This window comes from Hippopotamus amphibius, chromosome 4, assembly GCF_030028045.1.
Source record: "Hippopotamus amphibius kiboko isolate mHipAmp2 chromosome 4, mHipAmp2.hap2, whole genome shotgun sequence".
Lineage (NCBI taxonomy): Eukaryota > Metazoa > Chordata > Mammalia > Artiodactyla > Hippopotamidae > Hippopotamus > Hippopotamus amphibius.
In genome coordinates, this window is record NC_080189.1 from 99,407,585 (window position 1) to 99,425,191 (window position 17,607).

The 17,607-nt window shown below is 34.0% G+C and overlaps 2 protein-coding genes across 4 annotated transcripts in view; one reads left to right on the forward strand and one right to left on the reverse strand.

The window, feature by feature from the left end:
* HYCC1 (hyccin PI4KA lipid kinase complex subunit 1) overlaps positions 1–17,607 on the forward strand; it is an 86,140-nt gene that overhangs the window by 35,872 nt on the left and 32,661 nt on the right. For all 3 annotated transcript variants that reach the window (XM_057731171.1, XM_057731170.1, XM_057731172.1), the window contains 6 exons: positions 1,285–1,363; positions 7,089–7,190; positions 13,965–14,144; positions 15,010–15,090; positions 15,599–15,714; positions 16,081–16,176. In XM_057731171.1, coding sequence (XP_057587154.1) covers positions 1,313–1,363; positions 7,089–7,190; positions 13,965–14,144; positions 15,010–15,090; positions 15,599–15,714; positions 16,081–16,176 — 626 coding nt within the window. In that variant the 5' untranslated portion in view covers positions 1,285–1,312. The remainder of the gene's footprint in view (positions 1–1,284; positions 1,364–7,088; positions 7,191–13,964; positions 14,145–15,009; positions 15,091–15,598; positions 15,715–16,080; positions 16,177–17,607) is intronic.
* LOC130851208 (uncharacterized protein C9orf85 homolog) lies at positions 12,747–13,157 on the reverse strand. The gene has a single exon (XM_057731173.1). The coding sequence runs from the start codon at positions 13,155–13,157 to the stop codon at positions 12,747–12,749; it is 411 nt and encodes a 136-aa protein (XP_057587156.1).

Here is a 17,607-nt window from a genome sequence, read left to right on the forward strand (position 1 = left end):
AAATTTAGAATAAAAAAGAGCTGTTTTTTATCCTAAAAAAATAAAATGCGTATCTCTCAAGTAATTTTTCATGTATGGATAAATGAATTAATGAATATACATATTTTTATTAACTGTTTCTTTAGTGAAAATTAGACAACAGAAGCATTAGAATGTATTCTTTGCAAGACCCTGTGTTGTTCATTAAGGTGTATCTGTATACTTTGATAGACAGCTGAGCAGAGGCTATACGAGTTGATATTCTTCAATAATAATATTGCATAGTAGTAACACTTTTATTGCCAGGTAACTGTAATAAGTGCTTTTATTTACATTTTTTTCATTTAATTCTCACAATAGTCCATTGAAAGTAGGTACTGTGGTTATCCCTATTTCATGAATGAAAACAGTAAGGCAAATAGCCTGCCCAGGGTTATACTGTAAGTAAGAATAGAATCAAAATTCAGTTTATGTCAATTCTGCCTCGGTTTCTACTACATGATAATTCTGATGAAAATTAAGAAGGCTAGTGCAGGGTTTGTGCCTGATTTAGGAGGTTAGGAAATTCAGATAGAGCTAATAAAGTTTCCCCTCAAGAAACAGTCTTTAAGCTCACTCTCCTAAAGATGGATGGATGAAGAAAACTACATTGTACTTTGACAAAAGTTTTGCTTGAGATGAATTTGTTTTGCGTTTCCTTTAGCTTCCTTTTTTTCTTAATTATACTTAAGTAAATTCCAGTCTTCTGAATGACTGTTGTTGAATATGGTCACTATCTTGGATATTACCACTTTTACTTCTGTTTTATGAATGTTAAGCTTTCAGGGAACCAAGTGGATTGCCTGGGTAGATTGTTACTGTTGTAAAGAACTGAAGTATATGCAAATTAAATTATATTAATGCTTTCTATAAAGTCAATTTTAGAGGCATGTCTTTTTATATTTTCATAGCTTTTAAATGTTTTCTGCAGTTTTCTTAAGATAAATTATCTATTTGGAATTATTTAATTGAAACTAGTGAAAAATGTCCTGTATGTTTTGCAGCTGCTATTACTAAATGCTGAATGAAAATTTGCAGAACCAACTTCATCATGTTATGATATTTATACTTTTGTCAAAATTCTTACATTTTATTGCTTGTTTGTGCACATTGGTTTGAAATGAACCCAGTAATTTATGTTTGAAACTGCTTTAATTTCATAAGTAACAAAGTAGCTAAATTTTATAGGGTTACTTCTATCCTTGGTAATCTGACTATAAAGAAAATATATTCAAAATTTTAACATTTTTCTATGTTAATTTTCAGGTTGAAGGTTTAGAACAGATGTGGAAAGATGTTCACTTCAGAGAAAGGGGTTGTTGAGGAATGGTTGTCAGAGTTTAAGGTAATATTTATTGTTTTAATATAGTAATTATATTCCAAAGAAGTTTTGTCTGGAGCTTAAATTCCAGTGGATTTTTTTTTTTAATGACCTAAAAGTTAAATATCTGTGGAAGCAAAAGAATGTTCCAAAAAATCTTATTAGGGAATTATTTACACATAGTAATCTTCCCTAGGAAATTGACTTCTTTTTTCGCCAAGTGGTTTAAAGGTTTGTTTTCTCCTTTTTTATGGCAAACCACAAAGAATGGTTAAAGTTTCTGAAAATTGATGTCACTCTTTCCAGCCACCATGAAAGATTCACTGTTGAAATGTTTCTCCCAATTTGGGAGGCAGAGGGAGTGGGCAGATCCACGATGAGGGGGGAGATGGGAAGATATTTGCCCAGCTTTTTATTAGAACATCTTTCCCTAGTTGGCTAACCCAGTGCCTCTATAAGGGGTATGTAACTTTTGGTTAGTTGTGTTCTTGTGTCATGAACTCTTCTCTATGATAGCTAAAATTGTGTTCCTTTAACCAGTTAACTATTGATACCTTCTTTTTGTCCTCTGGGTCTCATTGTTATGCATAATTATGTGAGCTTCCTGATCATGAATCACAGGAAGGACGGGTTTGGGCTGAAACTGTCATTTTTTTTTTTGTCCAGCCCAGTTAGCCCAAGGCCTTGGACAAAAGTCAGACTTATTGGCTTGTTTCAGTAAGGAAGACTATGCAATAGGTACCTTGTAGGCATCTCACCAAACGAAGGAAAAAACAAAATTGTTTTAGGACTTGGAGGAAAGGTGGAGTTTAGACGACATTTAAATGAAACAGTACTTTGATAAGCTCAAAATGAAGCAGAGCTATGAGTAATGGGATTAAAATCTGGCCTGGACTGTGAAGTGGACCCAGGGTCATGTTGTCTTGGAAACTACAAAGTTAACAATTTTATGTGGAATGTTGGGTTCAGAAACCCCTTATCTGAAGTCTACTTCTCTGTCTAGGTGACTTAGATCCTCCAGGCAAGAATGGGATGTTTCATTCTTACTGATATATGTTTAAACCACTTTTGATGTCTAAGATTTTAGATTACAAGACTTCTCACTGAGTAAGAATATAGAAGTCATTCAAAAATGGAGGTTGTAATGACACTTTTCAGCTGTAGTGTGTCCTTGAGAGAAGCAATGTTTCCTGTTAATTTTGTAGCTGGCCTTACCCATCACCATCTCATCCTGGTGAATGACAAAGCTTCTCATTTTGTCAGCTTTTATAGTCAGAATTGAATATCCTTCTCTGGATCCCCTAATTTATCATAAAGTGATGTGGTTATACGTACACTTAAGAAGCACTGTATTTAGTGCACTATATATAGTGCCTTCTACATATGTTGATAGTTTGATTAACTCTGGTGTGTGCCTTTTCTCCCCAACGTATGTTGTCTTTGTGTTTTTAAGCTTTTTCTCACCTGTAAGAGTGTTTAATGTGGTTCATTATTATGATTTTTTTGGCAAGTTGATGAAAATTGTCAAGTTTAACAGTTTCTAGGGCATCCTTATGTTTAATGGTGAAGTAAAATTTGCAAAAGCAAGTATAGCCAGTTAGCCAAGCTTTATTATGGGAGTTGTGTCGAGAGGGCATGGTAAAGGATGGGAGGGGGGCATCAGGGGAGAGTCAACTATTCAGGCAAAGTATTGAAAATCATGACTCATTCTTTTCCTTCCCATCTGTTTATTTCCTTCCCTTCGTGGGGAGGAAACTTCTCCATTGAGAGGAGGGGAGTAAAATCCTGGGCCCCATGAAATTAAAAGTTATTTCATTTTCCCCAACCCTCCAAAATTAAATTTACCCAATTTTTAATTAATTTGCTATAACAAATGATTTAAATGATTGTCAATTTATAAGGGAAGGTATTTCCTGTTCCTTGGTTAATTTGATAATTTCTGAAAATTGTTTTGAATTATGTTAATGTGTGTGGAATTCAGCTCTGTTTATGTTTGATAAAGAGATTAAGGTTACCAGGCAAAATCAGCAGCATGCTAAAATAATAGAAGAGGGGAAAGTGCATGAGGACAAATCTCCTAAATATACTTTTAAAACTAAAGTATCTTGTCTTTTGAAATGATTTGTGATGTTAATTACATATTTTGTTTGAAATACTTGAGAAATAAAGTTTAGGGATTATCTATCTACCTACCCACCTACCTAACTACCTACCTAAGCCTCTACTTGGTTGTTTAATAACCAGGGTGCTAATAAGGCCAGGTCATCATGATTGATAAAGTAAGGGGTACAGAGTATATGGGGCTGAGAAGTCAGAAACCCTTTGGTCTAATCATAATTTTTCCTCTAGGTGATTTTACAGTGTTGGACAAATCACGCAACTCCTTTAGGTCTGAAAAGATGGTCTGTGAAAAACTGAAATAGGTGGTCTGTGAAGATGATTTTGGCTCTACACTGTTCAGTGGGTACAGTCTGAACTCTCAGCCTCATAACCTCACTCAGCATTCTCTCAAATGCACAAAGACAGCACAGTTTGCTTTGTGCAATTTTTGTTTTTTTCTTTTTTGCCTTTGGAAAAACTAGTATCTACTCTTGCTGTGGGCCCTCATTAAATACTTTCTTAGCATACCAGCAAAGTGATTAGACTCGGAGTTCATTATTTTAGGAGGTCATGAATAGCCAGTTCAGTCTCTATCTTTTCAAATATCTATTTGTAAAATATTATCTTTCAGATTGGATTGTGCCTTTTTTTTTAATGTTATGTGTAGATTTATCTAGCAGGGTTTTGATTTCCTGGTAGTCACTGAATTGCAGTATGTGACTCAAAATCTAGTCTTATGTGTAATGCTGTTGGTTAGAATTTTGTTTTATTGATTGGTTCTCCACCCGTCTGTCCATCTTCATTAATTCTCATCCACCTAACTCATATTACTTCCTTACATTTTATAAAAGCCATCTCTCAAATGATACTTTAGTATGAAGCATCTGTCTTCTTCAAATTTTGCCAAGACTAATTTCCTACTATAATTTTCCTTTATTACTTCTTTTGTCTCCAGTTCTGCCTTCTGAAAAGTGAGAAAGCTTAGCTGGTATTTAAGAAAGCCAGTATATTTGAATTAGTACAGTGTAAGAAAATTTAAAGGTTTGCTGTAATGGTATTTAAATCCATAGGCTTTTTTAGATCTTAAGGTTTTCAAAGCACTGTTCATAAACACAGCAGTTGTATTTTCTCTCCTTCCTTAAACAAAAGTAACTTTTCCCACATTCACAAAAGGAAATAATGACAGAATTGTGATAAAATGTAATAGTTCACTACACTAATTTTTAGGAGATCCTTCCTCTTATTTAGGTGTAGTAGCCTAGGCCTAGGGTATTTTCTAGAACTTGTCTTTTCAGAAAAGAGCTGTCCTTTTGCCTTTGGCTGTTTCACACAAAATATTTTATTTACCTTATGAGGGTTGATTGGTACATAAACTGAAAATTGTAGTTCACATTTTTAATGACTGTTGTGGTTTTAGCCTAGATAGTATATGTAATAATATTTCTATTCACTAATCATTTTTTAAGATTTATTTTTCAATTCACTTAGTTTAAAATTTTATGTTTAGACGCGTGTGCAGCACACACATACACACATACTAATGTGTTTTACATGTACAGCTTAGGTTCGTTATCATTCAGGCAACTAGAAATCTGTTGTTTATTTGACAGTTATTCCCTTTTATATAAATTCCACCAGTGTTAGGTTACTCTTGATCAAATAACGGAAATGGAATGTTGCCTGGAGATCTTTTGTTACATGCCTTTGAAATACTGAAGGAAGCCCTAATCTCCTCTTTATGTAAGCAGTTGCAGTGAAACTTCCTCCCACCCTCCTGAAGAATGGTGGAAAGTTCCCAGATAGTTCACATTTACTTACCATTCTGGTAAACAAAACTATCTTATTAAATTAAAAAAAGAAACTATTCACTTATATATCCTAAGGTGAAATGTGACCTTTTTTTAAAGAATCTACTGAAGAGTAAACAGTGACGGTATTCATTTCTTATTTTGTTCATCTATAATAAATGTCTTCAGCAAAGATTTGAGTACAGGCTTTGTGCTGAATGCTGTGGATGGAGAGAGAAGATAGTTCTTGCCCTCAGGAGTTTGCAGTAAAGTAAAAATGAATCACATATCCTTATTATAAAAATATATGCTGTTTAATTTTCTGTGTCTATTTATGTACACATACACCTGTATACACTAACCATAACCCATTTTAAATCATGAAATACTAGGATATGGGACATGTAAGAAATAGCGTATATCTTGGAATGGCTGTTAGCAATGTCTTGAGACATTATATCTACTGCAAGATTAACATTGTTGATTAATTGGTTGATTGATAGAAATAATTTTCATGGGAAAAAATAATGACTTTGGGACAGCTGTTAAGGAAGGGGTGTACTCGGGACTTCCTAGGTGGTGCAGTGGTAAAGAATCCGCCTGCCAACGCAGGGGACACAGTTTCAAGCCCTGCCCTGGGAAGATTCCACATGCCACGGAGCAGCTAAGCCCCTGCGCCACAACTATTGAGCCTGTGCTCTAGAGCCTGTGAGCCACAACTACTGAGACCATGTGCCGCTACTATTAAAGCCCACGTGCCTAGGGTCCGTGCTCCACAACAAGAGAAGCCACTACAATGAGGAGTCTGAGCACCACAATGAAGAGTAGCCCCCGCTCTCAGCAACTAGAGAAAGCCCGTGTGCAGCAACGAAGACCCAAGGCAGCCAATTAAATAAATAAATAAATAAATAAATAAATAAATAAATAAATAAATAAATAAAGAAGAACTGAGGTTTAAAAAAAAAAAGGAAGGGGTATACTCTAGAAGGGTAGGTTTTTATCACTTGTTATAATGAAGTGTTTTTTGGTTTTTTGTTTTTTCAGACTTCCCTACTACTTTTACCCCAAACTGTCTGATTTACTACTGGAGTTTTGTCTCTTGCCATTCCTCTCTGGTCATGGTGTCCTTTCTGAAAGGGTTGCTCTGCCAAATTGTGATCAGTTGTTGATATTTTTAATGGCATTAGGAAAACTAGTTTGTTGGTAGGGTGGCTGTATTTTTCTCCAGTTCTGAGAAGTAAAAAATTTCCCCCCAATTCTGTAAAGTAGAACAATCTTACTTAATAGTCATAATAGGTAACTCAGGAGTTACTTTGATACATGATCTATGGCTTTAAGGTTTGAAACATTAGATGCTTATATAACATGTTTATTAAGAAACAGGATAAAATACTGCTAATGAGATTGGTAACCTGTATAATGCTACAAAAAATGTATCTCTGGCTTTACAAATGATTTGTATTCTTATTTCTAACTCCAAACTGTGGTCAAGGATGAAGTGTTGACGTTAATTTATGTCCCTGTTGATGTCGAAGATTAAATACTTGTTTTATTTTTGTTTTATTTTTACAATTTTTTTGTTGAGATATAATTCACATAATGAAAAATTCATTGTTTTATGGTGAGAATACAGTGGTTTTTAGTGGTTTTACAATGTTGTGCCACTAACACTAACATATAATCCTAGGATATTTCCATCATCGCCAAAAGAAACACCATACCTGGTTAGTCACTCCCAATTCTTCCTTCTCCCAATTCCCTCTCCCCCAGTCTCTGGCAACAACTAATCTGCTTTCTGTATTTGGATTTGCCTATTCTAGACATTTCATAAAAATAAAATGTATTTTTTAAAATTTGTTTAGACACTACCAGAAACATCTTTATCAAATTATGCTACAAATTTGAAAGACAAGAGTTCTTTAGTTTCATCTCTCTATAAAGTTATCCAGGAGCCACAAAGTGAGGTAAGTACTCTACCAGCTTATTGTGCCAGTATTATTCATTTGATTGATTTTTAATTTGTTATTGTGAAATATAGCACATATATTAAAAAGGGTAAGAAAAATATGGTTTAAAGAACTGCTCTGGAGTGTTTAGCTGATTACTTTTGAGAAGTGGATAGAGGGTTAAGAGAAGAATACCTTATGTGCAGAAAAATGACAGAATAAAAAAAATTATAATAAAATGAGCTCCAGGGTGCCATCCCCCAGGCCAAGAAATAGAATTCTTACCATATTCCAGAGCCATCTTTGAACATGTTCCTGTTCATCTACCTATGCATTATGCGTGTAGGTATTTGTCTATCTTGCTGGAGATAGCCTTGGAAAGTCTGGGTCACTGCATTCATTTATTCATTCAGCAAATATTTGCGTGCCCATTATGAGCCAGCTGCAGTGCTAGGCAACAGAAAATCAAAGATGAGTAGCACATGGTCTTTATCCCAAAAGAGGAAAGGGAGAAAATAAGTAAATACGTGCTTTCAAGGCAATGCTTAACTGAGTCTAGATGGATTTGCACATATTTTCCAGGTGTGAAAAGTAAAAGGACATTCCAAGCTGTAGCGATAGTATGGGGAGGCCTGAGAAAATGCAAGAAATGTGAGGAGTTAGCATGTAGTTTGGTCCTGCCGGTGCTTTTCCCAGTCCTTTCTTTTTTCCTCTGTGCCCCCCTCCCCCCACATTTCCTCTTCTTTTTTAGATAGCAAATTTAGTTTGAAGGTGATAAAATGTTCTATACTCCAGATCCTGATGCTTATAAATCCTACCATTCATAGTAGAAATATAATAATAGATAAGGACTGGAAATAGCGAGGAAAATCAAAAGGCGTGGCATTCAGTTAAAAGCAAATAGGCTAATGCAGTAGTTAGCAAGAGATGAAAGACTGGTGGGAACTGAAGCTGGAAGGATAGGTTGAGGTTATAACCATGGTGGGCCTTGAATTCCATTGTAAGCAGTTTAGACTTTTTTTTTTTGCGCTGATGACAAGATTATTGTTTTAGGAAGGTGGCTTTGTGGAGGGCAGATTGGAGAATGGAAGAAATGAAAGCAAGAAGACTAGGAGGCAATGACAGCAGTGTAGGAGGAGGCTGTTGAGAACCTAGGCAGTGTCAGTGGGAATGCAAAGAGGTGGAGTAGAGAGGAGGAGTGTGAGGTTCTTTTTGTACTTGAGTTTGGTAGGTGAAATGATAGGCTCTAAGAACACTAATCCTATTACCCAGTGGTAAAGCAACTTGTACCTTGGAGTCTAGTCCTATACAGACCTATGTGCCTTTGGGATGAAATTATGAAAACTAGAGTCTTTTGTTATTTGAGTAGGTAACCTCCTTTGGAGGGGGTCTAGAATAACCCAGCTTCTACTGATTATGCTGTAAAGAAGATGATAAAAATTATGAATTTTAGGTGCTGAAAAAAAGATTAGGGATTATATTGACAAGACAAAAACTTTAACTGGAATAGCTAAATAGAGCAATCATATTTTGCTTGTTCCGTCCTCCTCCCCAAAGCTTCTTAATTTGTATAGTAGCTTGTTTTCTTGAAGGGTTTTAGTTTTTGAAGTATTGGGGTAGAAGATGTTTTACGGTTTTCCATGTTTAATTGAGAATTATTTTACCAAATAGAGTTAAGTATAGCTATGTGCTTTATTATTTTTTTTAACAGATCAAGTCTTATTTTTCATTTACCTCTTAGTAGTTTGAAAGACTTAAAAAAATTATTTCTCTAATGAAGTATATTTTAACCAGGCTGCTTTGGAGAGAGATAAGTTTCCGATAGGCTAGTTTGGTTCATAGCATTTCTTTTATTCGGATGATGGCGAATACATCCCTAATGGCTCAGAGCCGTTCTATCTATTTTTGTCTGTCACAGACCAGTATGTGTATCTAATGTGCATGACAAATACACAACTGACATCACATGTAAGGCACCACATAAATATGAAGACCCCTAACTGATCTATACTCTGTTCAGTAAGTCTGCTGGTCACCCACTTGGATATTGCAGCCATATCAAGTTGCTAGAAAAGTTTTAAAATATTTCCTTTCAATTTCTGTATTTGTATTGCTGAGGACTGGTAACAGTTTGTAGAAGGTCTTCAGTCCATGGACCACACTTTCAGAAGCACTGGTTTAGGAGGTTTTGCATGTAAGTTTTTAAGTTTGTTTTTTTTTAGCCTGACAAATGTTGTGAAGAGAGTGTGTATTCTGTATTCTTAAAAAGACAACTCAGTCTTTAAAAATGTACTTAGAAGTGCTTCTAAAATATAATGGTGTAATCTACTTTAACATCCTAACCTCCCTTTTGCTGTTTAGAATATTTTGTATCTTAACATGGAGATATTCCTAAAAAGTTGATATCATTGAATTTTGGCATTTTTGAAATTTGGAACGTTGATTTTGCTGTTATTTGAAGTCTGGGAAATTTGATATTTGGATTTCATAAATAATACTTTTTCATTATTCAGTTAAATTCATTTAGTAAGTATTTATTGAACACATAATGTGCCAGAAATCACTTAGAAATGTAGCAGTGAACAAAATAGAACAAATTCTTCATCTTATAGATTACAACTTGTATTCTGGTAGATGAGATAAACATTAAACAAATACCTGAATGTATAATAAAATGTCAGTGATAAAACTGTGAAGATAAAGCAAAGTAGGGGAAGTATTTGTTGGGACTGAGGAGGTGATGGTTGAATTAAGGTCTGAATGAATTAGATGAAGAAAATAAAACTAGGGGCAAGAGCTTTCCAGAGAGGGAATAGTAAGTGCAAAGGCCCTGAGGTAGGTATGTGTGATGGGCTCAAGAAACTGTAAAGAGGCAGTTTATGGATATAATGAAATTTCCTTGACCGGTGCTTTTAATTGACTGAGATAGATAGGTATAGGATTAGAGGCTAACAATGCTCAAGTCTGTTATGAAACCAGCTGGGTTTTTTTGTTTGTTTGTTTTGGTTTGTTTTTTTGTTTTTTTTGGAAAAGCCACATAAAATCTTTTTGGTGTTCTAGGCACAGGGAGCCCAGATTGAGGAGATATCAGTTCATTGGCTACTGGCACCTGAATAGTAGTGCCCTCCAACTTTTCTGTATCTTTTTCCTACCTGTATTCTCAGTAATTGTTCAATGCAAAAAAAGTTTGGAAGATTCTCTTGTAAATTTACCCAAACTTAGCTCTTTTCCATCTTCTGTCCCTGCTTTAGTCATTTAAAGGCATTTTTATCATACATTTCTATTACCATTAAAATTCTCTCTTAAGATACAGCTTCTTATGAATAGATTGTTGTAAAAGTTCATTTGTAACTCAGTTGTTTTAGAATTCAGAATGTATTTTAGGATTGAAAGAAGGTACATGATGATTAGACCATAAAAAGGCCATTTAACACATCAAAATACACTTGAAGTGCAGTTCTCTCTTATAGTACTATGAAACCTACTCACCAAGTATAATATAATAATGTTTCCATGAGAAAATACATTAAAAAAAGTTAAGCAAGACACCAGGAATACAGCATGTTCTAAAGCTCCATTGCTTGTCTCAAATATATTCAGGTTACATAAGTTAAACACTGCCTGTATTTCCCATGTTATATATTCTTTTATTCTTTTCTGACTTTTTCAGGTATGTTTATAAGGGAGTTACAAGGCCTTGACTTCAGTCTGACTTTCCTGAGCTGTGTGATATTTTTTGGTTTTAGTTGATAGCTTCTTTGTCTCAATTTCCTTATGTAGCAAGTATACATGAGGGTAATAACATTGTACTGTAAAATATTGTGGCAATTAAATGGGTTCATATATGTGAATGTACTTTGCAAGCTGTAAAACCCTGCGCAGATATTGGTCTTTATCTCTAGCGGTTTGATATACATGTCCTCTAATCTCATCACAATGTATAACTTCTGCATCCCTTGTGAATCTCTCTTCATTTGGTTCTGCTTTCATAAACCAAAACTCCATTTAATTTTAGACTTTAAACCAGTTTGAAAGGCCTTTTGGAGTGTTTTGATTAAAATTATGTGTTCATGCAGACTGTTGAATAAATTTTCAGCATAAAGTTTCACAAGTTTGCACATATTTGTTAGACTATATGAGTTGATTTAATTAAAGTTTTCCCAGGTATTTAGAGATGAGCGATGTCATAACCACAATACAGCATTACCGACACTGGTCCACAGAGAGATTTTTAAAATTCTACCCTGAAAGCTAAACATTCCCCTACCAGTCTTTCTTCCACCACTCCACTGTCCATTCTTCCAGATTCCTACCCTAAAAACTTTTCTTGCTATCTGTGAATGGGGTTATTTTGCCTCTCACCCTCAGTTTCCTGTTGCTTGCCATGCCACAGTGGACACCTGTTGCCCTCTAACGACCATTCTGAGAGTGGAAAAATGTTCCTTAACTGTCAGAAGGTAGTTTTTCAATAGGAAAGAGCAGTTTGATTCAGTCGATGTTTATTGAAGTATAAGTTTTTCTATACCTTGCAGAAATAATACTGACTTTAATTATACCTAGTTTATTTATATTTATTTTGAACTTTTTTGAAATCAAAACATCCACTTTAAATTAGTTTCTGTTCATTCCAGTTATCTGTAGTAGAGAATGTTTCGTAAATTGACGTAAATCTATTGCCTAAGTTAGTGAGATGAATTCCTGTTCACTGAAAATACAGTAATAACCTGTTTATTTGAAAAATAGCCCTGTGAATCTCTTGACACATTTGTTAATGACTTGTGTCTGATTATTATATATGCTTAAAATAATACTTACCTATAAGTGTCTCTTATCTTGACTTTCTGAATTTTTTTTTATTGCTTAGGAGTAGTTTATTCACCTGGGTGATAAATGTATGATTTTTCTTTATAATTATTAAACTATACACATAGATTCTATGCATTTTTTCCATATGTAAATTTCACAAGAAAAAAGGTAAAAATAATGTGATAAGATACATAAAAACACTTTCTAAGAAAAACTGCTATACCCTTGTTAAACATTATTATTAAAAAACAATAAACTTTTTGCTTTACAACAAGCAACCATAAGCAAGAGGGCTTCTGTTATATGGGACATTTACCTGAGATCAATCTTTCAAAAGGTACCTCCTGAGGACCAGTTTTTGAGACTAGCACCATAATAATGTCATCTGATTTTTTCATGAGAGAGTTCTTACACAATCATCTGAATCTTGCTTAATTTGATACTAGATAGTATATTCTTCTAAATAATTCCCACGAGCTGCAATATGATACTCCAACACTCATTTTAGCAGATATACCACTTAAAAATGTATTATAAGAAAACTCTGGATGAAAGTTTTATCATTATTCAAATATCATACAGATTTCATACTGTCCATATATTTTCTATACGTTTTTTCAGTGTCCTTACTAGGATGACACAGTTTTTTTTTTTTTTTACCCCTCAAAGTCAAAGTTATTCAGAGCTTCATGTTTTCAAACTGACTTTTACTATAGTTATATTAGTCTATTTGGTTGTCTTCTGTGTCATCTAAATCAATATCAAAATCTAAATCATCATCACTTTGTTTCTTCTGCACCTTCTGTGGCTGGGAAGTAGATTATTTTCAACATTTTCTGTCTTTTCTGATTCTTTATTTAACGGAATAACAATATCTTCTCTCTTTCCACATTTGGCACAAACTTCAAGTTCACAGGCACATGATCTACACATATAAGAGTCCTTCACTGTCTTTTGTAAACATTTAACACATTTTTTAGGCTTTGATAATGGTTTGTACTTGCTATATTTTACACGCCACTCAAGAACTTCTTTACAACGCGGACATACTCCATCATGAAGTTTTGCATTAATTTTCTTGGTCTGAGCACTCTTATCAAACTTGTCATTTTTGAAGCTAAACATATTCTGGTGCCTCTGAGGCCTGGAACGAGCCACGTTCCCTTTCTGGGAGCTCATCGTTGAAACCACAATCACCTCGAGCTGGGACAAGGAAGATGCAGGGAAGACTAGGATGCCAGGAACTGTTCCTATGGAGTTCACGCTTCTGTCACTGACCCGGAAGGACCTGATTTTTAAAAAAATGTCTATTATAAAGATACAGTCAGCCCTATTAACTGGATAACCGGGGTGGGCGGCGGGGCGTGGGGGGAGGGAGAAAAAAAAGGTTATCAGTAAGTCCAAATCATGTTTAAAACAAAGTGACAGCAATGTTTAGATTATCCAGGGGCAATTAATGATGGTTACAGTAAGAAACTAGATCTAGGGGCTTTATATTATTCAGCTATTCCACACAGTGGTCATTGCTGTCAGAAGCTGCCTAATTATAACTCAGGAAGGCGATGTGACAGTAACTACCTAGGATTCCCATTTCAATTTCTCCAACCTTGTAGCCAGTCATTTATATATTGGCATGTTTTATCTGGAAGAAAGGATATTAAGGAAGAACCTCCTCACAACCTGTCTATTTTAGGAATTTTAAAAGATATGATTAAAAAAAGATATGGTTTTAATAACAATACTAAGAGTTACAGAATGTTTTAGAGCTTATGAAGTGCTGCAGTATACACTTAGTTTGCAGTTTGGCCTTCCACTAGAGTGCATAGGTTTACTCAATAGCTTAGCTGTGAATAGTTTTGCTTCCAAAAAATGGTAACATTTGTATATTTCAGTAATTATCAATCAGGGAAAACCTTTTATATTTCATATAGCGGTGTCATTCAAATACAGTCCAATCCTTGAATGAATATTTTGTCTTTCTTCCAGTTGCTAGAACCTGTCTGTCACCAGCTCTTTGAATTCTATCGCAGTGGAGAGGAGCAGTTACTTCGATTTACCTTGCAGTTTCTTCCAGAACTGATTTGGTGCTACCTTGCCGTCTCAGCCAGCAGAAATGTGCATAGCAGTGGATGCATTGAAGCTCTTCTTCTAGGGGTTTACAATTTGGTTTGTATTTAATGTAGTTAACAAAATGTTTTCTGACAAAAGCCAAATATATAATGCTTTCAACAAAAATGAATACATAATAGCAACTATTTTTCATTTTAGTAAAGCTAATATTTGTTTCTAATACATCACATGACTCATAGCTCATCCTCCCCAGAATAACTTTACAGAGGTTGACGGTTGTGTGGGCATACATACAATTAATTATGTAAATATACATTTTTTGATTGATTAGAAACTAAAAATCAGGCCATTTAAATTCTTTTTTGGAGGTATCTGAAAATATCAGTGTTGAGTTTTAAATTTTTTAAACTTAAAATCCACTGTCTTATAAATTGTCCATTGTGACCTTCACGAAAAGTTTGGGAGAAAAGAGTTAGTCTAATATCTACTACTAATAATTCCATAAAATCTGTACTGTCTCCAGACTTCACACATTGAATTAATATATATATATAGTTTGCATTACTAATAGTGTTTGTATGTTAAATAGTACAATATTCTAGATACATACTTAAGGTTTACACTTTTCAAAGTGGAAAAAAAAATTAAAGGTCATTTTGTAATATATTTCTTAACTGTGTTAATTGATTTAGAAAATAGAACTTTTTACATGAGAAAAATCAATGACTATTAAGACAGTAGATCTGTATTTCATCCTTAAAACTATGTTACTTATGTTTTAAGGAGAAGGTTAGTTCCTAGTATTTGTGAATAATGGGTTATCAGAGTTTAAGATTTTAGTTGACTTTAAAATTCCTTTCTTCTCAGGTCTTTTTTCTTTTTAGACTAATAATTTAAATTAAGCTTTTAAATTTATGTGTACAAAATAAATATTGTAAGATATTTTCTTTCACCTTTGTAGGAAATAGTTGACAAACAGGGACATAGCAAAGTATTGAGTTTTACGATTCCATCTTTATCCAAACCATCTGTATATCATGAAGTAAGTGACATTTTTACCAAAGTAAGTGTATTGATCCTAAGATTTGAAATTGCTATAAATTAGGGTCTGCTAGAAATTGAGGCAAAAAATTTGATGAGTTTATTAATGCCTTAAAAAATACATAATACCACACAAAGTATTTGCTATTCTGAAAGTAAAATGGGAAATCAAAATCATTAAAGTTTGAACTAAAATCTGATTGTAAAAGATCTATTAAAAGTATTCATTTTGAAATATTTCCCCTCCTTCTGACAGATAGGATTAGATTTTTTTGTGTGTGAGGCAATTATGTATTTCTGTGGTAGAATTTTTGAGGTTAAACTATTTTGTATTTCTATTTGTGGTTTGTTTCTAATTATTTGTTAAAACATTGAGCAGAATACTTAGGCAATCTGAGTATTTCTGAGAGATGTGATGTTCATGGCAATCATTCTTATTGGTATATATATTCTAAATACCACATCTTCAACAGAATGGCTTTTTCTTTATTCACATGTCTTTTCTCTAGCCTTCCAGCATTGGGTCCATGGCTCTGACCGAGAGTGCCCTATCCCAGCATGGTTTGTCAAAAGTTGTGTACAGTGGACCTCACCCCCAAAGGGAGATGCTGACAGCACAGAATAGGTATACCGTGGAGACATAACCTACTCTTGTACCACTCTGATTTTTTAAGAAATTATTTCAGTAGATTTATAAATAATGTTTAATGAGTTGTGTGTAACAGTTTTTAAAATGTTGAGTCATTTTACACGAGAGAAAAACACATCTTCCCGATTTATCACTTATACTTTGCTTCAGATGTCTTCTGAAGTGTTGAATTTTTAAGATAATTTTCATATGACTGTTACTTCTTTTTCCTTTCAGTTTTATATTGTTGTTGGTGTGATTATATTGTACAGGTCTGTTCTGTAACATATCTCCGCTTGCTTAATTACAGCTGACGACTTAGAATTCTCAAGATTTATAAATATTCTTTTGGCTTATCTTTAGGTTTGAAGTGTTGACATTCCTTTTGTTGTGTTACAATGCTGCCTTAACCTATATGCCCCGTGTTTCTCTTCAGTCACTGTGTCAAATTTGTTCAAGGTAAATTAACATTCAAATGTTTTTAGTATTGAAATGTATGAATCTAGGATTGCTAGTTTGTTATATATGTAAGTTATTTTTGTTTTGTTTAATCATATGTTGGAAACACTGAATAAGTTAACATGAAGCTCCACCTAGTCAACATACAGAAAGCTCCCTAAAAACACAATGGAGTCACAAAATACGCAATGAAGAGGGTAAAGCTGAATAACATTTCAATGGAACTATTATGATCTTTCAGATTTTGGCATGTGGTTGGTTTCTGTTTTCCTTTTTTTTAAAATCCATCTATCTGTTTATCTATCTAGTTAGTTATTTTTATTGTGCTCTAATTTGGTACCAAGAAATAAGTAAGAGATACTGGTTTTTAAACTTTTCTTATTAAAAAAAATTTAGCCAGGAGCTTGGTTGAGTAAATTATGATAATCCTGTGTATACTGTGCAAATATTTAAAATTCTGATTTAAAAGAGTATTTAATGATTGTATAATATCTATGGTGTCATTCCAGCATTGACTGAATATGAACAGAATAGTAACAATAGTTATGTCTACTTGATGGAATTATAGTTTATTTTCCTGTGTGATTTTCTGTTATTCTCTAAATTTTCCATGTTGAACATGTTTTTTTTTTTGGCCATGCCATGCGTCTTGGTGGATCTTAGTTCCCTGACCAGGGATCAAACCTGCACCCTTGGCAATGAAAGCACAGATTCCTTGTTACCTTTTTAAAAAAGAAACAAAAACAAAAGAAAACAAAACAAAGACAGAGCAAATGCCTTTGGTAATTCAAGTAAATAAGGGAAAATATAGAATTAAGGAACTTGTAAAATAATTTAGATTTGGGAAACTTATTTAGAAAATGTAGCTTTGAAAAGTTAATAAAAGGGAGGGTGCATAGAGAAATACTTAGTATCAAGTCAAAACAAAGCAAACAAAAAACCATAATTTGATTCTGTTGAATAGGATAGAAAACCATGCAGGCCCAGAGGGAGAGCAAGGTAGCAAGGCAAGGGGCTTATTAGAGAAGGTAGAGAAGTGGGGAGTCATTCAGATGTTTCCTGAATTGAAGCGTAATTACATTTCCTGTACCTTGGAAGATGGTACCAGTGTGCCGTCTCTCTCACTTACTCACTCTTTCTAATATGTTTCTTGTTTAAAATATTTTAAAGGCAGAAGTGCCTGGAGTTTTGAATTTCACAGATCTGTAAAATTTCAAAAAAGCGGGAGTGGGTAAGGTATTTACATGGTGTTGCCGATTTTTTATTTTGTCAAATCATTGTATTATAAATATCTACCATCAACATATTTGATAAAAGGAGACTACTTTTAACACCTAAAAGGGGTAGAGCAGAAGGGAAGGACAACAGTTTATAAGTTAAAAGTGAAATGTTTGGCATTCCTTTTCTCATTTCAGTATGGTCCAGTGAAAA